At 40.3% G+C, this 27857-nt stretch overlaps 1 protein-coding gene and 1 pseudogene across 1 annotated transcript; both read left to right on the forward strand.

Moving 5' to 3' along the window:
* The first annotated feature begins 744 nt into the window (after positions 1 to 744).
* Positions 745 to 12141, forward strand: PSMD4 (proteasome (prosome, macropain) 26S subunit, non-ATPase, 4). Its single transcript, XM_006861408.1, has 10 exons — positions 745 to 826; positions 5411 to 5551; positions 8497 to 8611; positions 9044 to 9130; positions 9348 to 9416; positions 9586 to 9801; positions 10552 to 10660; positions 10818 to 10949; positions 11032 to 11099; positions 11878 to 12141. Exons 1-10 carry the CDS (start codon positions 801 to 803, stop codon positions 12046 to 12048), a joined length of 1134 nt encoding a protein of 377 aa, XP_006861470.1. The 5' UTR covers positions 745 to 800; the 3' UTR covers positions 12049 to 12141.
* A 6410-nt stretch (positions 12142 to 18551) lies between these two features.
* LOC102811868 lies at positions 18552 to 19610 on the forward strand (annotated as a pseudogene).
* Positions 19611 to 27857: the final 8247 nt, after the last annotated feature.

Genomic DNA, 27857 nt, shown 5'->3' on the forward strand with positions numbered 1-27857 from the left:
AGTGAGGTTGGCCCAGGTTCGGGCAGTGTTTCGTTCTGCTGTGCATAAGGTCGTTATGGGTCGGTACCAACTCGATGGCACCTAACAACAACATGATATCCTAAGGAGTCCTGGTGTGACGCTGTGGGGTTAATGCACCAGACTCCAAAGCCGTTTGAACTGCAAGGTCGGTGGTTCAAGCTCACTAGCTGCTCCTTAGAAACCCTATACAGGGTCGCTATGGGTCGGAACAGACTCGACTGCACTTCACAACAACAACAACAACATGATCCCCTAAAATATCCTCCCTTTTTTCTACACACACCCTGGAGATGCTCTGGTAGCGTACTCCGGCAATTCTAAACTACTAGTTGTTCCGCAGGAGAAAGATGAGGCTTTCTGCTCCCGTAAAGATTCACAGTCTCGGGAAACCCTGGGCAGGGTCGTTATGAATCGGAACGGACTCCACAGCACATCACCACCACCACCACCATCACCACACACACTGGAGTCCTGGTGCGACGCTGTGGGATAATGCGCTGGACTGCAAAGGTGGTTTGACTAGCAAGATCGGAGGTTCAAATTCACCAGCTGCTCCTCGGAAACCCTATACAAGGGTCGCTATGGGTCGGAACCGACTCGAAGGCTCTTAACAACACACAACCTAATGCGCCTACAAATCCCAGACCACAATGCGATTGACGCAGGCGGAAACAGCTATCCGAGCCGAGGCCTATGATTGGTGGTGAGCATTGGGCCAATTGGAGGGGTTGTTGTTGAACAATCCAGGAGACCCGGTCTGGGAGGGAGAAGGTGGCAAGATGGTGTTGGAAAGCACTATGGTTTGGTGAGGAACTACCTTGGGCCCTGTGGGAGCGAGAAGGATGTTGGTTGGGGACTCGTATAATGTGGAGGCCTGGCGAGTTTGGGGAGTGGGGCTTTAACGCGCGAGATACAGCCTTGGGCTGGAAGAGAAGGCGTTCTGTAGACTCCCTGAGTCATCCCGGGGCCCCAGGAGAGAAGGACAGGCCTAGGGTTCGCCCCTTGAACCCCTAGCCCGCGAACATTCATGGACCTGCTAGCCCTTGCTGCCTAATTCCTGCCTCGGTTTCTCTATAGACAAATCCCAGATCTGTCTTTAGCTAGAATTCTGCAGCTCGGATTTACCCTGAGTGTCCGCTGCTCGCCTCTCCTCTAGATACTGGAGATTAGGGAGAGAGATGATAAACTTCTTCCCCGTCCCATTTTCTCTTCCCTAACTGTCTTGTCTTCTTCAAAGGTAACATTACAAATTCCTTATGATTTGTCAGGCATTTTATATATCTCACATGCACCTCACAGCAGTACTTCGAAGTAAATATCTCCCATTTTGCAGATAAGGATCCCGATTTGCCCAGTCACACAGCTAGTCAGTGGTGGAGCCAAGATTTAAACAAAGACTGTAATCCGGTGAGCTAGACTGCCTCCTCTCTTCCTCTCATATTCGAACTGAGTAGCTATTAATGAGCAGGATTAGAAATTGATGACAAAAATGTATACAAAGTTGCAAGGGTTCCTTTTCAGTGTGAGCATAGAATATAAATTTTAAATAGTACAGGAACACACAAATCGTCAAATGACCTCTTTTGGGAGACCCTAGTGTTGCTAGATATACAATATACCCTGTTAGATTTGAATTTCAGTTTAGGAAATACTACTTTGAGTATTTAAAAAAAAATCACCAGCTGTTTGTCAGTGGTGCGATGGTTAAAGCACTCAGTTGCTAACTAACATGGTTCAAACTCACTACCTACTCTGCTAGAGAAAGATGTGGCAGTCTGCTTCCATAAAGAGTTACAGCTTTGGAAACCCTGTGGAGCAGTTCTCTATTCTGTCGGGTCCCCAGGAGTCTGAATTGATTCCACTGCATTAGGTTTCGTTTTTGGGTGTGTCCCAAATACTTCATGAAGAATACTTATGTTAAAATGTTACTTGTTGTTTACCTGAAATTCAGAGTTAACTGGGTGTCCTGAGATTTTATTTGCTAAATTTGGTAACCTCTGGGGAAGATCATTTCAGCTTCGAAAGAGGACAGGATTTGGAATTCAAATTCCTGTATTTTTCCTCGTACTTACTAGCTATCTGTTCTTGAGAATGTTACTAAATCTCTCGCTTTTCTTATTTGTAAAATGGAAGTGATAGTAATATCTGCTTACTTTATAGCAGAAAATTGTTGTGAAGGTAAAATGTATGTGTTGGTGCTTTGCAAACCTTAAAGCACTATTCAAATGTTAGCTGCATTGTACTTGGGTAGGCCTCAAGAAGCAGTTTCAAAAGGGCCTTGATCGGAAACCCTGTACAGGGTGGCTATGAGTCGGAACCGCCTCCACGGCACATAACAACAGCAACAACAACAATGGGATTTAGAATGCTGAGAAGAAATCATTAAATTGTTACCTGTAGGGGAAGGGCATAAACAAAGCTGTTGAGGTATAAAGAAAGGCATGTTTAGGGAGTAAACTGCTGTGGCTTTACAAGAAGTTGATTTACTTTTATTTCCTTTTTTTGAAAGCTGGGACTAGGTTAAAGACAACAGATATCATGCTGAGGAGATTGAATTCTGTCCTATAGCCTTCCCTGGGGCGGTGCTGTGGGTTAATGCGCTGGACATTAAAGTCTGTCTGAACTGCAAGGTCGGCGGTTCAAACTCATGGAAACCCTATACAGGGTCGCTGTGGGTTAGAACCGACTTGAAGGCACACAACAACAGTTCAATAGCAAAAAAGCTTTGAGGGTGGTAGAGTCACAGCATTTATGAATATTGATGGTGTGTGGTGGTGTTAAGTGCTGTGGAGTCAGTTCTGACTCAATGTCACTAAGTAAAGGTTTCCAACGAGCAGCTGATGGGTTTGAATCTCTGACCTTGTGGTTAGCAGTCAGGTGCTTATCCTAAAGCACCACACCAGTACTCTATTGATGGTGTTTAGGAGGAAAAATTAGTTCCAGAAAAACATGTTGGTGGATTATTGTAATAGCCTAAGGAGCCCTGGTGGTGCAGGGATTAACCTTCTACCTGAAAGAGTTGCTCACTAGCTGCTCTGAGGCAAAAAGATGTGGCAATCTGCTTCTGTAAAGATTGTGTTGTTGGTAAGTGCCACCAAGTAGGTTCCAACTCACAGTACCCCTGTCTAGGGTTTCCAAGAAGCAGCTGGTGGGTTTGAACCACCAACCTTGCAGTCCAATATTATGGTGCCACACCAGGACTCCTTTAAAACTTCATATCAAAATAAGGATTTTAAAGAGATTATCCTACTAATGTCTTCGTTTAAGAAAAAAAAATCAGGTGCCTGGACTCCCCTGACTGGGAGAATATAACTCAAAAACTCTTGAGTCAAAACTCTGCGTGTTAAAAAAGCTCCCCCAGAGGATTTCAGTGCACAGCAAAATATAAGGCCCTGCTCCCGTAAAGATTTACAGCCTTGGAAACCCTGTACAGGGTCGCTATGCATCGGAACCCACTCCACGGCACATAATAACAACAACAGAAAAAGGAGGTGGCCCTCATTATCATCTTGTGCCTGGGCTATTCAAATAAAACCACAACAGCAACAAAATATTGCCAACCAGTTGATTCCGAAGCCTAGCAACCCTACAGGACAGAGTGGACCTGCCTCTCAGCAGCCTTGGAAACCCTGTGGGGCAGTTCTACTCTAGCTTAAAGGTTGCTATGTGTCGGAATTGACTAGTTGGCAGTGTTGTTTTTAACAACTGTTGTTTTTTTAATAGCCCAGGCACAAGATGATGATGAGGACTGGTGCCTTTATAAATCTGATCCTTATTTGTCTTTGGGGGTTGAAAATATTACATATCAATTTACATATGTATTTTAATACATGCATAAAAAATACACAAGTAATAAAAATGTACCCTGACAATGAACAAGAGGTAGACAATGTCAGCATTTGTCAGTTGCAGTAATAACTCCACCTGTGGAAGTTTTCTGAATCATCTGGATTGTCTTTGGGAATGGGGAGGTCTTGGTGTTTAGTCAGAAAATTAGTGAGAGTTGTCTATTATGGTCCTTTTCTTTTTTTTTCTCTCCATATGTTTTGTGGTAACATCGTACTGCTTCCCAAATCTACCTATTGACTTTAGCAGAGTGATCAGCATTGGGGTTTATGTTTTCAAGCAACTGAAACCCCTGACTTAGTTTAAAACATTAAATCTATATTGCAGTGTTTTGAACAGTCATAAAATTGAACATCTGCAAGTGAATGTCTAAGAATAATTAGCAAATTACACACTACAACATTGTACATATAATGGTAGTTAGTGGTGGTGGTTGTGTACTGTAGCATTGGTTCCTACTCATATGGCCCTGTATAGGGTTTCTGAGTTTGTAAATCTTTACAGGAGCAGAAAGCCTCATCTTTCTCTCCTGGACTCAAACTGCTGACCCTGTGGTTAGCATCCCAACCTCAGTATGTCACCAAAATTCCTACATATAATAAGATGTGTAAAAACATCAACAACAACAAAACCTGTTGTAAGTGTAGTTTGTCTTACTTGAATATGCCTTTTCATTTGGGGACTGTCTGTATTGCCTTTTCTATTTGTTTCTCAGTAGCTTAATTACCTTTCTTCATCATTTTTGGTTTGCCACCAAAGAAAGCATACTAAAGAAAAAGAAAATGCCTCAAGCCTATAGAAATGAGGAATCTAGAACACTGCTTAACTTCTGTTAGCGTGGAGAGAATCATTGGCTGAGCTCAAGTACCTCAGATAATTAAGAATTGATCCTGTTCAGAGGCTTGTAAAACTATGTTTTTCTGACCTCTTTTGATCTCTTGAGCAGCTGGAGATTGTACTTCTTATTATCTGAACTCTTAGGCTGTGAAAAGTTGCAGAAATAAAAGAGGTGAGACAACCAGAGACCCCAAGCCCATGAAACCTCATTTTTGCATTTCAACCCAACTGTCAGAGCTGTTAGGGTTTGAGCCAGGTGATTGCATTCTGCTTTCTTGCTTCCAAAATCCAAACCCAATGTCATCCAGTCAATTTTAACTCTTAGTGACCATATAGGTGGTGGTGGTGGTGGTTGTGTATCACCAAGTTGGTTCCAACTCATAGTGACCCGGTGTAGAGTTTCTGAAGGTATAATTCCTTAAAGGAGCAGAAAGCATTCATCTTTCTCCCATGGAGTGGTGGTAGACTTGAACTGCTGACCTTGCAGGTAGCAGCACATTTTGTAATCTATTACGCTACCAGGGGTCCTTGGCTTGTATATTAAACACTCAAAAAAAGTTGGCAGGTGTTCCACACAGACTGAGAGCCACTGCTCTGCACCACAGTGCACTCTGCATGAGAAATGTTGAAGTGGGTTCCTGGGTGGGAGACAGTGTTCATTATTTCAGAATACTTCTTTTTCTTTTCTTGACCCCTAACCTGACAGTGTGGATAACAGTGAGTACATGCGGAATGGGGACTTTCTGCCTACCCGCCTTCAGGCTCAGCAGGATGCTGTCAACATAGTATGTCACTCCAAGACCCGAAGCAACCCCGAGAACAACGTGGGCCTCATCACATTGGCCAAGTATGTGGGACACAGGAGGAGGGAGCTTGGTAGGTGGGCAGTTGTTTCCCTGCATATAACCCACTGTGATACACAAGGGAGTTTCATAACGTTTCTAGGGAAATTGCATTATTTTAATTCCATTTTTCTACGAACTTTCTGAAGTCCTCTCTTTTGGGCAGCATATTTTACAAGACTGATTTTGCCCAGACCATATTCTTACTATTCAGTATAAAGTAGACAACTTTTCTTTTTTCCTATACTTTTTCATAATAAAGTGGTTTTAATTCCCAGTAAAGTATCTTTAAATCTTGCTATGTATTCAGTCATCTCATAAAAGCAAAGCCAATTCAACTATATTAAAATTACTTATATTTCCTTTTTGATTAGATGTTCTGATAGCAATATCAGCTTGAAGTTCCCATAAAGTGTTGTTGTTGAGAATATATGTAACACGACAGATATCCATTCAACAGTTGCTACATGTACACTTCAGTGACAGTGATTACATTCTATTCCTCAAGTTATACAACCTTTCCACCATCCTCTTCTGAGTTGTTCCTTCCCCATTAACATAAACTTACTGTCCTCTGAGTTTTCTAATCAGTTGAGTTGTTGTCATTTTAATACCATATAGATAGATCCTAAAAAAGCACAATGGTCAAGGCAGACATTTAGAAACTTGTTTTAAATATTAGCCTTAATATAGTTATAAAGCTTCATCTCCTGGGGTGAGATACGATTTTTTTAAAAAAATGTTTTATTGTGAATTATGTGATAGTTTACATGGGAGAACATTAGCTTTACATTCATCCTATTCTGTATCATTTCATTGCCATGGTTACAATCCCCTCCATGCATTATCAGCCATCCAAAGGGTATACCTTGCAAGCCTGCCCCCCCGGTCGTCAGCACACAGCCCCTCTCCCTCTCTGGGTTTAAAGTCCCCAGATGCTCCATCTCTCTACATCATCATGATAAATTTTTAAATCAATGAAAAGTGATTTTAGAGCAGAGTTCTTAGGCATACACCACATTCTGGTTTTCCATAAGTGATTTATATTAGGAATTGATAATCCTCAAGTTGAGTAACCTTTCACTTTAGTATACATGCAGTTAGCTGAAAAATGGGTATAGAAATAGAGAGGGTGAGGAGAGATACAAAATAGTATTCATTTATTATGAGAAATCTCAGGGTCTTGAGAGGAAGATAAGATGAGTTAGGGGAAAATATTGGGGGTTAGAGGGCAGGTTTCTTACAGAAGCAAGCACTTACATTTCTGTGCTTGGTGTCTGCTAAACATTAGAAGCATAATTAAAAAGAATAGAGATTACAGTGACTACCAAGGTCTAAGAAGTATGAGAGACGAAATTTGGCCGTCTTGGCCTCCAAGGAGCACCCCGGCTACGCTTCTTCCATACTTTGGACATATTGTCAGGTGGGACCAGTTGCTGGAGAAGGATATCATGTTTGGTTTTGGTAAGGTGGAGGGTCAGAGAAAAAGAGGAAGACCCCCAATGAGATGGATTGGCCAAGTGGTAGCATGAATGGACTCAAGTGTGGCAATAGTATAGTGAGGTTAAAACAGGATTGGGCAGGCAGTGTTTCGTTCTACTGTGCATACGGTCGCTATGAGTTGGTACTGACTCGATGGCACCTAACAACAACAGCGATCAAGGTCTAAAGGAGCTCTGGTAGTGTAGTGGTTACGAATTGGGCTACGAACTGCAAGGTCTGCAGTTCAAAACTACCAGCTGTTCCGTGGGAGAAAGATGAGGCTTTCTGTTCCCGTAAAGATTTACAGCCTTGGAAACCCTATACAGGGTCGCTATGAGTTGGAGCCGACTCCACGGCATGCCATGCCACTACCATCAAGGTCTAAAGAACTGATGAGTCCAAGGCACTTGTGTTGACATTGGGGCTGTGAAAGGAGCACATGCTCACAGGTGATTGTTGTTTACTTTATAAGCCAGTTTATTATTTGACTGAAAGATGGTGTTCAGAAATAGCTTCAGTTCTAAGTTAAAAGGGTGTCTTAGGATGATAGTCTCAGGGATTCCTCTAGTCTCTTATCAGTCCAGTTGATCTGGCCTTTTTTAGGAATTTGGATTTTGTTCTACATTTTTCCCCATTCTATCTGGGCTCTTCTATTCTGTCCCTGGTGAGAATGGTGAGTGGGTAGGTCAGGACCATGTCGTTTTGGGCTCCGGTTAGAAGAGGCCATGGTTCCTGCGGACTAGATTCTTCTTTCAGCCTTTGGTTTTCTTCATTCTCTTTTGCTTCAGAAGAATAGAGATCAGTAGTAGTATCTTAGATGGTTGCTTGTTGAAAGCTTTTAAGACTCCAGCTGCTACTCACTAAACTAGAATGTAGAACATTATCTTTATGAACTATGTCATGCCAGTTGACTAAGCTGTCCCCTAAAATTAATGATTCTCAGCCTTTTAATCAGAGTTTAGAACCAGGTTGAATTGGTTTAGTCATAGCCAACCAAGCAAAATTAGAATTGACCTGAGTTTTTAAAAATTTGGGTGATCTATAACCAAAACATGAGAAGTTTGGAGTCAGAGCCCTAGAATGGGAGATTTAGAAGAGGTGTGGGGAACCCTTTTAGGAACCTGATACAGGAGATTGGATTATCACCAGGGCTGAGAGCAACATGTATTCAAAGTTGCATAGTCAACCGCCATCTTTGAGTAGGACACCACAGTTTCCAACTCTGCTGGTCAAGAGAGTTGGTTGCTATGTATTGTGCACATTGTCCTTGTTTTCTGAGAGGGACATTAAGTTTCTAGCAGGGCACTGATCTGTACTTTTTCCCATTCTGGCTATCATTCCAATTCATCCACATTGTACAAACTTGGGTCCATTTTGGTTTCACTTCATCAGCCATGACTGAACTAGGAAGTTGGTTCTGAGCCCTGGTTGACACAAAGCCACTGAAACACTTCTCTCCATAATCTAGTGACTGTGAAGTGCTGACCACACTTACCCCTGACACCGGTCGCATCCTGTCCAAGCTCCACACTGTTCAACCCAAGGGCAAGATCACCTTCTGCACTGGCATCCGCGTGGCCCACGTGAGTCCTACTGGATCCCTTTGATTGTTCTTCCTTGCTCTCAGGTCTTGTCTCCATGTCATTGATTCCTACTCTAGCATCATGAGCTAGAACCATAGTGAGGGAAGGGATATGACTTAGAGATAGCTAGCCTGAAGTAGAAAGGGAATGATGGACGAGTCCCTGGGTCAGTGAAGATTGTGACCCTCCTTCCTTGTCCCTAGAGAGGCATAGCAAAAAGGGAAGGGTGGGAGAAGGTACTTCTTATTAATACTTACTAATTGATCAAGTATTAATACTTATTAATAAGGTATAATAAGTATACCTTATTGAGTATGGTGGTAGATTTGAGGTATATCGAAACCATAAGGGGAAGAAAGGAGACAAATTGACAGAGGAAAGGGCTAGGTGATTTCTCTGGTTGATTCTGAGAATTCCTTCTTCCTTAACAAGCTGGCTCTGAAGCACCGACAGGGCAAGAATCACAAGATGCGCATCATTGCTTTTGTGGGAAGCCCGGTGGAAGACAACGAGAAGGATGTGAGTCTAAGCAACAACCGGGGGATGTGAATGGGCATGTTTGGTAGGGAGCTCCTTTAGCCTTTAGGAGAGCCCAGCAGAGACATTACATGCTCATCACTTTTGGGAAACATATAGAACCCAGTGTTGTCAACAGATTTTTTATGCTTTTATGAGGCGTGCCACTTCCCCCTCATGATGTGGGATGCTTTCTTCATCTCTTTCCCCTTCTTCCCAGCTGGTGAAACTGGCCAAACGCCTCAAGAAGGAGAAAGTAAATGTTGACATTATCAATTTTGGGGAAGAGGTGAGTGGGGTTTGGTTGGGAGGCTTTGGCATGATTTGGTTATAAACAGAACATCCTTATGCAGAGGAGTGCCTGCTCTCTGAAAGAGTAGCTACAGACAGGAACTGAAATGGTAGAGAACAGGGAGCAAGGCATGACAGAGAGCCTTTTGTGTTCTTCCCTTCCCCAGGAGGTGAACACAGAAAAGCTGACTGCCTTTGTCAACACACTGAATGGCAAAGATGGAACCGGTTCTCACCTGGTGACAGTACCTCCTGGGCCCAGCTTGGCTGATGCCCTCATCAGTTCTCCCATTTTGGCTGGTGAAGGTGGCGCCATGCTGGGTCTTGGTGCCAGTGACTTTGAATTTGGAGTAGATCCTAGTGCTGATCCTGAGCTGGCCCTGGTGAGCAAACTCTGACCCCAGGTAGAACCCAGTGATCCTTTACTGTCCTCTGCTGACACAAACACATCATGTAGCTTCTGAGGCTAACCAAGAACCAAACCAGTTGCTGCTGAATCAGTTCCACCTCATAAGACCCCATATGGGTCAGAGTAGAACGCTTCCATGAGGTTTTTTTGTTTTTGTTTTTTTCATAAGGTTTTTAGTGACTGTTTTTTTGGTACACTTTTCATCCGAGGAGTGTCTGGGTGAACTTGAATCGCCAACCTTCCAGTTAACAGCTGAGCTCTTAACTGTTTGCACCACTTCAAGACTTTTGTACGCCTTGTTGTTAAGTGCTGTCAAGTCGGTTCCGACTCAGCGACCCTGTATAGAGTTTCCGAGGAGTGGCTGGGGAGCTTGAACCACCCACCTTGTGATTCAAGCTGACGTTGCAGTCCAGTGCATTAACCCACAGCGCCACACCAAGACTCCCCCATAACCCTTACTCATCTTTTCAGATCCCCTTACTTCCTCTTTTCTATGATTCTGTCTGTTCTCCAGGGACACCAATGTTAAGAATCCTTTGTTAGTTTTTCCCGGTTAAATCCAAGGCTTTCCCCCAATGTCCTTTTATCTTTTCCATACCACCTCCTATCCCTCCAGTCTCTTCCCCGGATGCATAAATCAGAAGCTGCCCCTTTTGCTGACTTCCCTGGCACTGGCTAGGAGTGAGAGTTGGGGAATGTCTGACATTGCCCTTCACTTCACCAGGCCCTTCGTGTTTCTATGGAAGAACAGCGACAGCGGCAGGAAGAGGAGGCCCGGCGGGCAGCGGCAGCCTCTGCAGCAGAAGCCGGAATTGCTACAGCTGGGGCTGAAGGTGAAAGAGGTGGAATCGGAAGTCCTGGGACTACAGAGTGTGGGGGTGGGGAGATCTTACAGGGTGGTGGGACTGTGGAAGGACTGGGTGGTTTTCGGGGTGGGTCAGTGTGGGACATGGCACCAATTCTAGCCTGTTGCTCTCTTGCTTTTCCCAGACTCAGATGATGCTCTGCTGAAAATGACCATCAGCCAGCAGGAATTTGGTCGCGCCGGACTCCCTGACCTAAGCAGTATGACTGAGGAAGAACAGATTGCGTATGCCATGCAAATGTCCTTGCAGGGAGCAGGTGAGTCAGAGCCTGGGGACCGGACTTAGGCAGGTAGGCTGGGTAGAGAAATTAAATTGAAAAGACATGTTTTTTTCCTCAGAGTTTGGCCAGGCAGAATCCGCTGACATTGATGCCAGTTCAGCAATGGACACATCTGAACCAGCCAAGGTGAAGAAGGCCAGTGAGGCTTAAAAATCCCCTTGTATTCATGCCTCAGCCCTCACTTTCCTAGAGCTAGATGAGTTCTTAGAGGAGCAGAAGGAAACACATGTATATATATGAGGGTGCTTCAAAAAGTTCATGGAAAAATGAAAAGATGGGAACTTTTTGAAGCATCCCTCATATTTCTTGGATTTAAAACCATACGATAAGCATTAGACTGTGAAGCACAAGGTCCATGGTTCGAGTCCTCCAGCCTCTCCGTGGGAGAAACATAAGGCTTTCGGAAACCCTATACAGGGTTGTTGTGAGTTAGAACCGACTTGACACTTGACAACAACAAGGCAACAAATGTTCATGGTCAGAGTTGAAGAAGTGTCCCAATATTCTCTAATTTTCCTTACTTGCTGGTACAGCATTTTGGGCACATCTCTAGGGTAGCAGCTGCCCAAGAAGCTGGGAAGAGGTCTGGAAAAAACAAAAAGAAAGGGTGGATGTCTTAATAGGGAAAGCCTGAACATTATAGCATGTCTTTTTACACTCTTGAGCTCAGGAAGCAAGAGTTCATAGGCTCTCCTTGATTTTGTCAGTGTTAAATGTTTGACTTCACACCACTGATTAGTGCTGGGCATTCTCCTGGATCTTTCTCCACTACCTTTGGCCAGAGATGCCCCCCGCCACCCGTCAGGTGTAGAGAGGGGCTTATGCAGCAGCATTCCAGTGTCTTACACTCTCCCTGGCTACCCTTCCCCTTGTCCTAAGCTAACTAAACACTGTTCCTTTTCAGGAGGAGGATGATTATGATGTGATGCAGGACCCTGAGTTTCTTCAGAGCGTTTTGGAGAACCTTCCAGGTGTAGACCCCAACAATGAGGCCATTCGAAATGCTATGGGCTCCCTAGCCTCCCAGGCCACCAAGGATGGCAAGAAGGACAAGAAGGAGGAGGACAAGAAGTGAGACTGCTCAGTAGACTGTATGGGGTGGGATAGGATGTAGGGCTAGATATGTTATCTGTAACTATTGCAACCAAAATAAAACTTTACAACTTTTTAAATTTCTTTTTTCTTCAAATAGTGGTAGCTTTGAGTGAGAGAGAAGGAAGGAGCATGTGGCATGAAGGAGAGCATTTCCTGTTGAGGTGTCTAGTCTCCACTGTGTAGTCCAGTCCTGACCTGCTCACATTTCTTCTGCCCTGGGACTGTTTCACTTTCTCATTAAGAGAAGCTTTGCTGAGAGCCCACTTTGTGCTAGGCACTGGGACCACATGTGAATAGGAAACAGTACTGGTCTCTGGGGACTCAGAGTTTAGAGGAGAAACTAGCATATAAATGATCTATTGCATGTGTCTGGTCAGTGCTAAAAAGGGAACTGGACACAGCACCCTGGGACCAGTGAGGAGGGAGACCAAATTCTGGCAGCCTCTGGGAAGGCTCCTGAAGTAGCTAGCAGTTGAGCTCTCTCTCTGCAAGTACAGAGTTCATCAGTAGATAAGGAAGAGATGGGGATGTTTCTAGGCACTAAGAACAGCCTGTACTGATGATGTGGAGGCTACATTTGAGGAACCGAGTAGGTCATAGACTAGAGGAGTGGCAGGAGAGCCACAGTAGTCAAGAGCACCAAGGGTAAGGGTCCTTGGGGCCTGACTCACAGGGGGGCTCCAGGAGGAAGCCCAAGAGAAACATTGTACATCTTCTGGAGTATCACGTTAGAACAAGATTTTCTTGTATGTTATTGAATAGGATGCAAAGTTTCTATGAAACCCCTTAATTACATTAATGGACTCCTGGTGTGGCTCTGTAAGGATCAGAACTAGACTGTGAACCATAAGGTTAGCAGTTCAAACCCACCAGCTGCTCCCTGTGAACCCTATACAGGGCTGCTATGTGTCAGAACCAACTCCAGGGCACTTAACAACCTTTATATTAAAAGGGAGCTCTGGTAGTGTAGATGTTTATGAGTCAGGCTGCTAATCTCACGGTCAGCAGTTTGAAATTACCAGCTGTTCTGTGAGAGAAAGATGAGGCTTTCTGCTCCCATAAAGATTTACAGCCTTGGAAACCCTACACAGGGCCGTTAGAAGTCGAAGCTGACCATGGCACACCACCACAACTACCACTAATTATATTAAAGAAGGTAATTAATATTTGACACAACAGAAAGACATGAGGTACCTTTTAAATTTTTGTGGAAAATGGAATTGAAAGATACTAGAATCTTCCGTGATTTTTTTGTAAGTCTCATATACTATGAAGCATAACAAATTTATCACCCATGAAACCAATTAACATAAGAACTAGAACATAGGAATCCCATGTATGTACCGGTGCATGCCTTCTTGAATCATCTGTCTGCATCCTTTCAGAAATTACTATTATGCTGAATTTTGTGTTTATCATTTGTTTTGTTTCCCCATAAACAGTTATGTAAAAATTTCATTATCTTTTAATTCCATTTACTGCAAACATTTTGAAGAAACTCCTTGTAGATCCCTAACTAGAAATTTTGCTTGTTTTTGAGTTATAAAAATTACTTCACTGTAAAGGTAAAAGTTTTGTAACAAAAAGGGGGAAATAGTTAATCTTACAATCCAGGAACAGAGGACCCTAGGACCATCAAGGAAGAAGAGCACAAGAGGAATGTGGTATCCTATCCAGAGAAGCAGCAACACCAGAGATGGAGGCAGAGATGATGACATGGAGAAGAGGGAGTGGCTGAGGATTCTATAGACTCATGGAAAGAGAAGGGCTGTGTGCTGGCAGGCAGAATGTGCCCTTTGGTTATATAAATGATTATATTGCTGAGTGTTTTTGTGTATATCCTCTCCCCCCCCCCCCCACCAAAACAAAAAAAAATACAGAGGGAAAATACAGAGGGAATAGAAGCAAATACTATTGAATGATGATGCACGTGAAATGATGAGTGTAAAACCAGTGTTCTCCCATAAAAAAAAAAAAAAAAAGTTTTGTACTGTAAGTTGTCTGGGACCTATTTTTTTAACTAGACAGTTTGTTTTTTTGAGAGTTACCAAAGTTGTTGCATGGAGCTGCTGGTGTTTCATTTTTCATGATTATACAGTGCATCATTATGTGAATATTCCACAGTCTGTCCATTCTTCTTTGGTGGACATTTGCATTGTTGTTGTTAAGTGCTGTTGAGTCAATTCCAACCCATAGTGACCCTGTATAGGGTTTTCGAGGAGCAGCTGGTGAGCTCAAACCATCAGCCTTGCAGTTCAAACTGCTTTGCAGTCTGGCGCATTAACCCACAGCATTACTTCCAGTTTATTGCTATTGAGTTTGTTTAGAACACTTCACAAAGTGGTTGTACTGCAGAGGGACCTCAAAAGGTTCATGTAAAATTTTAGTCAGGTTTCCTTCTTTCTGTTTTGCAAATGGAGACCAAGAGCTTGTGAAATCTTTTCTATTTGGTTGTAAAGGTATTAACTGCTTCAGTTTCATAGAAAGTCATGTTCTGACAGATCTCACCCACTAAATAATGACAAGACATTTGTCCCAGTCTTCCAGTTTGGCTAGGTGACTTTAGTGTTCATGAGAATGACTCAGCCAATATCTTGGCCTACAGTGCTTTGACGTCTTCAAATTTAGGATCATCATGTCTGTTCAGTCTCACTCTTGGAGCTATACTCTCCCATCTTGTCCACCTTAAGAAATTCTCCACATTGCACTTTGGTCCAACTTTTCAGTTCTCCCTCTTTGATACTTTTTGTACACTTTTAAACAGTCCAAACAAAGAGGAGGCTTTCTGCTCCCGGTGAAGATTTACAGCCATGGAAACCCTATACAGGGTCGCTATCAGTCGGTACCAACTCCACAGCACATAACCACCACCACTAACATCAAGAAGTTTGTGCACTGTAACTGGACAGATTTACTCTAACAAAACAATCAGATGTGCTACAGATTTATGACAAGGTTGTTGAAAAAAGAAAACAGTCTAATTTTCAATGCTTAATGGTACATAGAAGTCCTGGTGTCACACTGTGGGTTAATGCACCAGACTACAAGACTGTTTGAACTGCAAGGTCGGCAGTTCAAACTCATCAGCTACTCCTTGGAAACCCTATACAGGGTTGCTATGGGTCGGAATTGACTGGACAGCACTTAACAACAATGGTACATAAATATGCCGTCAATAAATTCATGTCTGGAAGAACACTTAATGACATTGCATATGTAATTATAATATCAGCAAATATTTACATAGTTTAATGTGCCAGGGTCTATTCTAAGTGCTTTTTACATATTTTTAATTCATTTTCTCCTAACAATCTTGTGAGGTACCCATATTTTATTATTAATCTCATTTTATAATAAGGAAGCTGAAACACAGATGCTAGATAACGTATTCTTCAGTAATGACAATGTGTTTCATGAATCCAGGAAGATCCCCAATACTCTTTCAGTAGGGTTGCAAAATCAAAATTTTTTATAACACTAAGATGTTACTTGCCTTTTCCATTGTATTGGTATTTGTACTGTTGACACAAAAGGCAGAGGTGGGTAACACTGCTGGTACTTACCACCAACTTGTACTGGCAGTCACTGCATTCTTCCTAACCTGACACCGGGTTTAAAAAAAAAAGGGGGGGGGTTTCTTGATGAAGCAATAGAATGTATTAATCTCATTAAGTTTCAAACCTTGAGTATATATCTTCAGTATTTTCTCAGGAAAGTAAGAAGTACACAAAAAATACTTTTGCTACATACCAAGCCAAGCACAGTGATTGTCTTGAAGAAAGCCACTGATATGATTGAGTTATGAAAAGAACTAGCCACTTTTTCCTTAAAAGAACATTTTTACTTAAAAGAACAATTGCCAAACTGGTTATTCAGACTTGGGTATTGGGTATTTGGCAAACGTAATCTCAATTATGAATAAAAATGAAAAAGTAAATTTTTTCAAGGAAAATATCTGACAGTTTTTGTTATCAGTGTTAAAACTTGAGCTGTCAAGTGGCAATTTGTATTTTGGAAAACGTGTGCATTTCACTGTGAACTTAACATCCTCAAAATTTTTGAGATGAATAATACATTTTTTTAGATTGTTTATCAAAAGTTGTATATTATAACATGTCAACATTTGGAAAATGTGCACTACTCAGTGAACCAAATTCCAAATGATCCCTTCCAAGTGTAAAAAAGACTAATAACTTAAAACCTAACAATACAAACAGCTCACTGATAGACTTTCAAATTCCACACCATAGCTCACCCTGGAGAAACCACTATGTATCAAGTTTTGGTGTAGTATCAAAGAAGAATATCAACATTTATTTGAAAAGGTGATTGAGATGTTACTCTTTTCTACAACATGTTTGTGAAGCCAGATTGTGTAGTTTAGTCATAGCTACAGGTTGCAACAGACTGAATGCAGGAGCAGATAAGAAAATAGAATTGTCTTACAAAAACCATTAAAGAGATTTTCAAAAATGTCAATGCACTCTTGTCACAAAATTTTTGTTTAGGAAAATATATTTCATACAAACATGTAATGATTTTACTGTTGTTATTTTAAATGAATTAACACTTAAAATTCAGTTTAGCATTTCTAATATTTCTTGAATTCCACGTAAAGAAGAGCTGCTTGGGATTCTTCAGTCTTTAATAATGTAAACAGATTTTTAGACCAAGAAAACCTAAAGCACCATTTTATAGGCAGTAATGATGCAGCAGAGAACTGTACCCAGGATGTTTGGCTCTAGAGTCCATGCTTTTAAACATTTAATTATGTTGTAGGTCACAAAGCAATACCTATCATTCCCAAGTTCGATAAAAAGGATTGGCAGGAAGGACATACGTGGAAACATCAAAGGTGTTATTTCTGGGGGATAGAAATACAGAATTACTTGATTTTACATTTATGAATGTTTCAAAATGTTCAAAATAAAGATATATTACTTTCATAGTACAGCAAAGTATATGAAAAAATAAATTCACTTCCAGGGCAAGAAGTTGGAGTAAGCAGACAGACTTAGAGTAGACCTTCCGCAATAAAAACATGGACGACTGAATGAAACCTGGAACCCTGAGCTTCAGAGACTAGGACGGAAAGGTGGATTGAGTGCTGACTAGAAGAGAAAGCTGAACAGGAGCACTGAGAAGAAAACTGAATGGACTGTAGGCGGCCTGGAACAGCGCTACCATCTTGAACTCTTGAAACTGACTATTGATATAGCGACCCGGAGGCACTGGATGTGGCTTGAGGTTGGTAGCAAGAGGGGTGTGTTTCTCCTTTGTCCCTCATATCCTTGCTGACACAGTGGCTTGTGGTACCCTCATCTGCACAGCCTCTGCTGTGCCTGCCTGGGATCGGCACGCTGGGCTTACCTCCACCCCACACCGAGCGACTAGAGGGAATCCACCCTGAAAAAACAGCAAACAGAGAACTGCATCTAGATCTCTTATCACATTCACCAGAAGACGTGTGGTGAGTGCCTGAGAACACATGTGAAAACACAAATATAAATACAATGACACCACACTGTTTTAGAGAAAACAAACAATTTCAGCTTACATGTAGAAAAAAAGACAGTGCCTTAAACTAGTGACTAACATGTAGTCAGAAAATATAACACCAGAAATGAGTTTTGGTATTGGAACTACTTTATAAGGAGTTTAAAAGAATGATATTTAGCTACCTTCAATAAATTGAGACAGTGATTTAGAAAACTGTAGGTGAAATAAAAGAAAAACAGACACAATTTTAGAATTCAGGAAAACACTATAAGAACAAATTGACAAGTGAAAAAATGATACAAAAACAGCACTTAGAAACTTCTGAAATAGGTAATACATTGAAAGGGCAAAGAAGTAGAATTGAATCAGCAGTAAGCCCAATTAGTGAATTTGAAGACAAATCTTTAAATATTTGTCTGCTAGAGGAACATTCAGACCGGTGTGGCACTGTGGGATAAGCACTAGGCTGCTAGCTTCGAGTTCAGCAGTTCAAACTTTTGGAAACTCTATACAGGGTTGCTGTGAGTTGTACCAGCTAATGACACACAACAAAACAGAAACAGAAAAAATAACAAAAAAATCCCCCCAAACCTGAGATGTATATGGAACACTATCAAGAGGAATAACTTACATGTGATTGGAATTCCACAATAGAAAGAGACACACATTAAAAAATTGTCAAAGAGATGCAAATAAACCATGATATGAACTACTTCATCCTAATTTTCTATAACAAAAGAAAAAAAAAATTGTCAAAGAGGTATTGGAAAAAAACTTCCCCAACTTCATGAAATACTAGAAAAATAAGCATTCAAGAAGTTGAACGAACTCCAAATAGAGTAGACCCCCAAACGAAAATCACAAAGGCATATTGTAATCAAACTTTTCAAAGCTAAAGACAAGGAAGCACTTGCCTCCTGAGAACCATCGAGTAGATTGGATCCAGCTGGAAACAAATGAGGCCCCTGAAGTGCCTCTAGTTCACAGTATAAAATTCCACAGCAGAATTCAATAGTAAGCAATGGCCAAACCCCAGGAGGCTGTAGCTCCTGTGTTATGTCCAGCTGTTGGTGAACGTCCCTGAATTTTACCCATCAGGTTATTCTAACTATACAGAGTCCTGTGAGGATGGTTATGAGGATTATCCTACACTATCAGAATACGTTCAGGACTTTCTGAATCATTGTACAGAGCAGTCTGGCAGTTTTGAAACTGAAATTGAACAGTCTATAGAAACCCTGAATGGCTGGGGTACAACAGATGATGATTTGCAAGACCTATCAACAAGCCACATCTATTCCAAACTTCACTTACATGGAGTCACACCTGTGTAACTACCTGTCATTGCTTCAAAGATGTTGCACTGAATATGATGTTAACATCAAGCTGCAAAAGGGAATGAAGCAACTTGAAAACAATTTCCTGCATTTGTACTCTTTCTGGGAGAACTTTATCTTAACCTGAGATGAGGGGAACAAATGGACAGGTTACAAGAGCAGATATTCTTTAAGTTGGTCTTTGGGAGTTGCTAAATGCCTGACTTTTCCAATCCTGTGGATGACAACTTAATTTGTGTAGTAAAATTACTGAGATTGACAGGGTCAGTTTTGGAAGATGCCTGGAAGGAAAAAGGAAAGACTAATATGGAAGAAATTATTCAGAAAATTGAAAATTATTTGGACAGTTTACATCTCTGCAGCAGAGATGTAAAACAGATGCTCTTGAAGCTTGTAGAAGTCTGGTTGAGTAATTGGGGCCTATAACTTCCACGTACAGAGAAGCAACACCTGAAAAGGATCCCAACTACTTTATGAATGAACCAACACTTTAAACCTCTCTGATGGTTTTCCTCTCACTGTAGCTGATCCAGATGACCAAGAGAAATACTAAGAGTTACTTGAAAGAGAAAACTTTGTTCCAGATTATGAAGATTTATCAGAGGCTGATGGTCCATACTTGGATACTATTGATGATGAGACAGACTCAGAAATAGAAGGAACTTAAGAGTTTTGTTTAGAATCAAAGCATAAGCGAAAACAGTAAAGTTCCGTTTCAGCACATCAGTTTTATAAAGCAGTTTAGGTATGGTGATCCTAGCAGAACAAGGAACGAAAATGAGTCATGTTGTTGTTGTCAGGTGCCATCGAGTTGGAACCGACTCATAGTGACCCCATGTACAGCTGAACGAAACAGTGTCTGATCCTGGGCCAACCTCATTGCCACACTTGACGCCATCAATGATGCCACCTGGCCAATCCATCTCATTGGGGTCTTCCTCTTTTTCTCTGACCGTCCACCTTACCCAGCAAGGTATACTTATACCAAATTAAATATATTGAGTTGTTTTTACTAATGTATACAACTTTAATTTTCTTGAACACTATCTGCCCAAATAAACTTTATTATATATAAATTTAAATGTATGTATATATAATAGTTTATTATGTACAGTTAATTCTACTATTTTGCCTTCAATTGAATCAATTTTGAAAAACAAAACAAAAAGACAAAGAAAGAGTCCTGAGAGCAGCCTGGGCAAAACTGAAAATACCTATAAAGGAGCACTAATAAGACTAAGCTATGATTTCTCAGAAGAAACCATGTAGGTCAGAAGACAATGGGATGATATATATAAAACTCTGAAAGAAAAAATTGCCAACCCAATGAGTTGCTAGGTCTGGGGGCTCAGGACCATCGTATCAGGAGCCACCATGGTTAACTGGCATAACATAGTCCACAAAAACAACGTTCTACATCCTACTCTGGTGAGTAGCATCTGGGATCTTAAAAGTTCATGAGCAGCTATCTAAGGTGCAACTAGTGGTCTCTCTATGTGCAGAAGAAAGAAGAGTGATGAGAATTGAAAATGCTTGGAATCAGTTAGTCTAACTGACTAATGAAACAGGTGAACATCAGTCTCCATGATTCTGAGACCAGAAGAACTCAGTGGTGCCCAGTTACTACTGCCAACTGCTTTGAAGGGAATCACATTAGAAGGTCCTGGGTACAGTGGGAGAAAATGTGGGACAAAACTCAAAATTATATATTAAAAAACCCAGGCTTATTGGACAGAAAGAGACTGGAGGTATCTGGGACTATGATCCTCAACTCTTCAGGTCTGGAAAGGAACTCATCCTCAAGGCCCAATTTTCAGCCAAGCAACAACACTAGTAAAGTATGCTCACCATGGAATGGTCAATCATTCAAAATCAAAAGGGCACTATTTACCTAAGGACGAAGTTGAGAAGAGATGGAAAGATGGATGGAATGGAAATAAGAACCAAAGGGAGGAAGTGGAGTAACTTGTTGCAATCATAGAAATGAAACAAAGTGTGTGGTTTATTGAATGTAAAACTAATGATCTTGTCTGTAAACACTCACTCAATTCAAAATTAAAAATTAAAAAAAAAAAATTGACAAGCAAGAATCATATACCCAACAATGTTGTCCATCAAATAGGATGATGAAATTAGGACATTTCCAGATAAACAGACAATAAAATAATTTGTAAAAACAAAAACAAAAAAACAAACCAATGCTCTGTGATACAGGATAGAGGTACAGGCTGAGGAGAGGAAATAATGATAACATGCTTGACTGTCTTATGAATATTGGTTTCCATTGCCTACTTTTGTAAAATAGACACTTGAGTGGGATAGAAAGGAATGTTGGGAAACATGATTACAGAAAGCTTATAAGCCAGTCTTCAGCCTATAATTGATTGGAATACCTAAAAGGGGATCTAGAACCTGCCCAGTAAAAGAGGTTTCTAGCTGGAGCTTTTGCAGTGTATAGGACCTTAGAAGGAATCCTGAGCTCCACCCAGAACCTGTTGAGGTAGGACATTCCCACTTGAAATGACAAGTAGACCAGCATGAAACAGCTAGAGCAACAGAAGATACATCTTTAAAGAAAGATCAGCAGGAAAAATCCAAAACAAAAATGGCAGTCTGACTGGCTGCTACAAGAACAAGCAAGTTGTTTGCTGGGGAACCATCAAGGCAAGCAATCAAGTCCCTTCAGGACAAACCCCCCTCCAAGACTGAAACTCAAAGGGAACACATGAGCAGGCATGTAAGCTTGTTGGTGACCGTGTTGGTAAGTGGAAGAGGGGGAAAGGCAGCAATGAAGAAATGAGCTGAGTTCAACCACATTGACTCCCGTTGACCTGGAGATGAGAGAGAGAAGAGGAAGGGCTGGTTGGTATAAAATGTGGTGAAACCTGGGGACACCTGAGCCCATGGACAAGGACATAGCCACAGAGGGCTAGAACTGAGAGTGAAACATCCAGCTGATATGAAGTGAGGGGAGATGTACAAGAACCTCCAAACTTGCAGATAGTACTCATTTGACCTAGCTTCAATGGCTTGATAATCAGCACTTGACTAGAGGAAGATAAAAAAAAACAATTTTTGCTAAAGGAAGCAAGTGTAAATTGCTACTATTTTTATTTCATCTACTACCTAGTAGCTTTTAAGCAGTGTGTTGTTCAATTTGCATGTATTTGATTTTTTTCCTTGATCTTCCTATTGTTGCTTTATAATTTTACAGTGTTGTAATATAGGAAGATTCTTTGTAGTATTTTAGTTTTTAAATTTACTGAGGCTTGCTTTGTGGCTTAATATAGCAAAGTTTTAAAACTGCCACTCCTGTTCATATACAGTGGGGACAGCAACTCTAGTGAGGCACACACATACATAGAATGGCCAACAATTTGAGATAAAAAGGGCAGCACTTTAGGGCAAAGTTCAGAAGGGTTGGGAAAGAAGGAGAAATGGAAGCAAGAAACACAGGCAGGAAGTGAGATAAGTGTTGTAATACTGAAGGGATTGCAATCATTGAGATGAAACGAAGTGTATGATTTGTTGAATGTAAAACTGATGATCTGCTCCACAAACCTTCACTCAATTCACAAAAGTTTAAAAAAAAAAAAAAGTATGGCACAGGAGATAGAGACTAGAGTTGCGCAGACCCTCTCTGTCTCCCTTGCAAACTTTCTATAACATTGCTTTAATAAACCTTTGTTTTTTTTAAAAAAAAAAGCTACAAAATTATAGAATCTTTTGTTTTACAAAAATAACAAAATGTAAAGCTATTGTTTCTCAGTATATCTTTCATCTAAGTCTATACACATCTGAAGGCAATATTTCTGGTGTGGTAGGATAAACATTGGATTAGTAACCACAAGGTTGACAGTTCAAACTCATCAGCTGTTGCTCTCAGAAACCACATACAGGGTCACCATGAGTAGGCACACACACACACAAAAAAAATCTGTTCTCTAAAGAATTCTCCACTCTTCTATTTACACAACACCATGATAGCAGCTTGGAATCTTGAAGGGACTCAAATTGTGTTCCTTTTCAATGTTCTTTGAGTTTGAGAAACAAAGAGAAATCTGAAGGGGTAAGATTAGGACTATAGGGCGGATGAAGTAAGGTTTCCCAGTGAAATTTTCATAGGACAGCCCTTGGTACCCTGGAAGAATGGTTAGATGCATTGTCATGATGGAAACAAATTACTTGGCACAACTTTCCTGGCCTTCCCTCCCCTAACCCTAGCCCCCAGCCCTCAGTGCATTTTTCAGTTTTCTTCAAAGTTCCTCCTAATAAGCCTCCATGATCATTCTGTGTCCTTTGAGAAAAGATGATTTATTTGGAATCCTCCAAAACAGTTGCTACAACCTTCTGAGCTAACCTCTCTGTGTTGAATTGAACTGGCCCAGCAGATCCCCTCCAAAGCCACTGTTTTAATTGGATCTTTCAATGAAGATCCCAAAATGAGACGAAGACAAGTAGAAGTGTTACTAAGAGAACTTGTCTGCAACCATTCACTGATCAAAGTCATGTTTAAACATAGTTTGTTTGGAATAAACCCATGCTTGTATGAACTGGAACCCTAGTAGCAATAGTTTTTTTAACTTACTATAGTGTGTGTGTGTCCTGGTGTGGCACTGTGGGCTAATGCGTTAGACTGCTAAGTCATTTGAACCACAAGATCCGTAGTTCAAGTTCACCAGCTGCTCCTTGGAAACCCTATACAGGGTCGTATGGGTCAGAACTGACTCGAAGGCATTTAACAACACCAACAACAGTGTGTGTGTGGGAGCATGATGGCTCTGTAGGATAAACACTGGACTGCAAACCTCAAGGTTGGAGATTTGAGCCTACCAACTGCTCTGTAGGAGAAAGATAAGACTTTCCGCTCCAGCTAAGATTCTCAGCCATAGAAAGCCTATATAGAGTCACAATGGTTTGGACCCGACTTGATGGCACTTAACAATAACAAAGTGTGTGTGTGCAATTTGTTTCATTTTTATTGTTGTTAAGAGAATACACAGCAAAACATACACTAATTCAACAGTCTGTACATATACATTTCAGTGACATTGACTATGTTCTTCCAGTTGTAAAACCATTCTAACCCTCCTTTTCCCATTGTTCCTTTCCCATTAACATAAACTCATGACCACACAATGTTCCCATCTAATCTTTTCAGTTGCTGTTGTCAGATTGATTTCATACAGATAAAGCCATAAAAGAGCATAATGCTTTACTAGTTACGTTTAATTATTGTTTGATTTTAAGAAGACTTCAGAAGACATTTCTGGTTTAAAGTTTTGTTGTTGTTAAGTGCCATAGAGTTGGTTCTGGCCCATAGTAACCCTGTATAGGGTATCTGAGGAGCGGCTTGAGGGTTTGAACCTCCAACCTTGCAGTTCAAACCAACCTTGAGCTCAGCGCATTATCCTTTATTGCTATACCAGGACTCCATGGTTTAAAGTTTAGGAAGACAATATTTTTTAACCTTGTTGGAAGTCGTTTACTATAAGGTACTCTCTTGGATGATCTCAACAGGGCCTTTCCCTGTTGTTGTTGTGTGCCATCAATTTGGTTCTGACTCATAAAGACCCTGTAGTGGACACTGTTGTTGTTAAGTGCTATTGAGTCAGTTCTGACTTATAGTGACCCTGTATAGGGTTTCTGAGGAGCGGTTGTTGGGTTGGAACCACCAACCTTGTGATTGTCAGTCCAGTGGAATGTGGAACTAGGGATATTATTGCTGGTGTCAGATGGCTTTTGACTGAAAGTAGAGAATACCAAAAAAGTGCTTACTTGTGCTTTATTGACTATGCAAAGGCTTTTGACTGTATAAACTATGGATAACATTGTGAAGAATGGGTATTCCAGAACACTTAGTTGTACTAATGAGGAACCTGTACATAGACCAAGAGACAGTTGTTAAAAAAGAGCAAAAGGATATTGAATGGTTTGAAATCAGGAAAGGTGTGTGTCAGGGTTGTATCCTTTCACCATGCTTATTCAATCTGTATACTGAGAAAATACTCTAAGAAGCTGGATTATATGAAGAAGAATCTGTTATTAGGATTGGAGAAAAACTCATTAACAACCTGTGGTATACAGATGATATAAGCTTGCTTGCTGAGAGTGAAGAGGACTTAAAATGCTTGCTGATCAAGATCCAAGACTATAGCTTTTGGTATGAATTGCACCTCAACATAAAGAAAACAAAAATCCTCACAATGGGACTAGTAAATAACATAATGATAAATGGAGAAAAGATTGAATTTTTCAAAGGCTTTATTTTGCTTGGATCCTCAATCAACATTCATGAAAGCAACAGTCAAGCAATCAAGTGATGTATTACATTAGGCATATCTCAGGTACAAGACTTCTTTAAAGTGTTCAAGAGCAAAATTGTAAGTTTGAAAACAAAAAACAAAAAACCTGTAAGTTTGAGGACTAAGGTGTGCCTGACTCAAGCCATGGCATTTTCAGTAAACTTATATGCATGTGAAAGTTGGACAATGAATAAGAAAGACCATAGAACAATAGATGTATTGAGTTATGGGATTGGAGAAGGATATTAAAAGTACCATGGACTGAAGGGCAAATGAGTAGATTTGAACCAATGGAAGCCTGAATTAATAACCTTGAAGATAAATTTCTCAATACTAACAAGCTAGAAGAACCATCTGAAACAAGAATGTAAAAATCAGAAGAAATCCTGAGATTCATGGGAGACCATAAAGGGAAATAAATTATGGGTGATCGAGTACCTGAACTGGAAGAGACAATAAAAAAGCACAGAGAAAACTGTCAAAGAAAACTTTCCTAGCATCATGAAAGATGATAAAAATAACCATTTAAGAGCTGAAGGAATCATGAACATAATAGATCCTAAAAGAAAATCACCAAGACATATCATAATCAGATTTTCCAAAGCCAAAGACAAGAAAAGAATCCTGAAAGCAGTTAGAAAAAGCAAAAAGCTACCTACAAAGAAGAACCAATAAGACTACCCTCTGAGGGAGCAGCTGAGGACTCTAGATTCATGGAAAGAGAGGGACGGAGAGCTGGCAGCCAGGAGGCAGGCTTGCAGAACGTGCCTTTTGGTGGTTTAAATTATTATATATGCCTGAGTGTTTACAAAAAAAAAAGACTACTCTGATTTCTCAGCAGAAACCAGGCTGACAAGAAGGCAATGGGATGACATACAAAATTCTGAAAGAAAAAAATTGCCAACCAAGAACTATATACCCAGCAAAGCTGTCCCTCAAATACAATGACAAAATTAGGTCATTTTCAGATAAGCAGAAAGTAAAGGAATTTGTATTAACAAGACTAACTTTGCAAAAATTACTCAAGAGTGTTCTTTGGATTGAGAACCAACAACAGCAAATAAAAGCCTTGACGTTACTATACATGACAACACCACTCAGAACTCAATCCAGATATAGAAATATTCAAAGTAAAACAAACCTACAAGATGAAAAATAGGGAAACAGAATATCAATTTATATGAAGTCAACTACAAAGCTAAAAGAGGAAATAGTGTAGATACAGAACTTTCAAATGGCAAGGAAGTCAAGTAGATTTAGAGATAAAATACACAGTTTTAAATGAAGAAAATAATAAATTTCAGGGTAACCTCAAAGAAAATGAATACTCCTTCGTATCAAAATAAAAGAGGGAAATCATAAAGATTTCGTGAACATTAAAACAACAGCAATGAAGAAAATGAAAAGAAAACCCACAAACAAAATGAACTTGGCACAGGATTTTTTGTGAAGCAAAGAAACTAGCAACTTCACACAAAAAAACACACAGCAAAATGATAGCAATCAATTCATGCCTGTCAATAATTACAGTAAATGCCAATGAATTAAATGTAAAGAGATAAAGGAATGGATAAGAAAACAGGATTCTTTAATACTCTGTTTATAAGAGACACACAAACACAAAAATCGACTGAAAATCAAAGAATGGAAAAAACATATCAAGCTAACAGCAATCAAAACCACACAGAAATTGCAATATTAATCTCTGATAAAACAGACTTTAAGACAAAAAGCCAGCATAAGAAACAAAAGACATTATGTCAGGATTAAAGGGTTAATTGAACAAGAGGACATATCTGTGACAAATAATGAAAAAGCCTCAAAATACATAAATCAAACTCTAAAAGAATTGAAGAAATAGACAACTCTACAATAATAGTAGGAATTTTAATATACTATGAAGGAATGAACAACTAGAAAGAAAATCAACAAAAATGCAGAAGAATTAAACAACACAATCAAACCAATTTGACCTCATAGATTTATATAGAGCACTCACCCAAATAACAACACAATATATATTCTTTACCAGTGCACATGGAACATTCTTCAAAATAGACCATATGCTAGGCCACAGAGCAAACCTCAATAAGTTATAAAACATCAAATACTAGTAACCATCTTCTCATATCACACTGCTATAAAATTAGAAATCAACAATAGGAAGATCAAGGGAATAAAATCAAATACATGGAAATGGAATAACACTCTGCTTAAAAGCTTCTGGATAATAAAACAAATGAAAACATTTCTTGAATCAAATGAGAAAGAAAACACAACATACCACAATCTTTGGGACACAGAAGAAGCAGTGCTTAGAAGGCCATTTATAGCAATAAATGCACACATCCAAAAGAAGAAAGAACCAAAATCAACACATGAACACACCTCTAATAATTAGAAAATGACCAGCAAAGTAAGCCTACAGCCACCAGAAGAAAAGAAATAATAAAGATAAGAGTGGAAATAAATGAATTAGAACCCAGAAAAATAATAGAAAGAATCAACAAGACAAGAAGTTGGTTATTTGAAAGGATTAATAAAATTGATAAACCATTGGCAAATCTAACAAAAGAAAAGAGGAAGAAGATGCAAATAACATGCATAAGAAATAATATAGGTGGCATCAAAACAGAATCTATGGAAAT

This window comes from Chrysochloris asiatica, unplaced genomic scaffold, assembly GCF_000296735.1.
Source record: "Chrysochloris asiatica unplaced genomic scaffold, ChrAsi1.0 scaffold00042, whole genome shotgun sequence".
Classification (NCBI taxonomy): Eukaryota; Metazoa; Chordata; class Mammalia; order Afrosoricida; family Chrysochloridae; genus Chrysochloris; species Chrysochloris asiatica.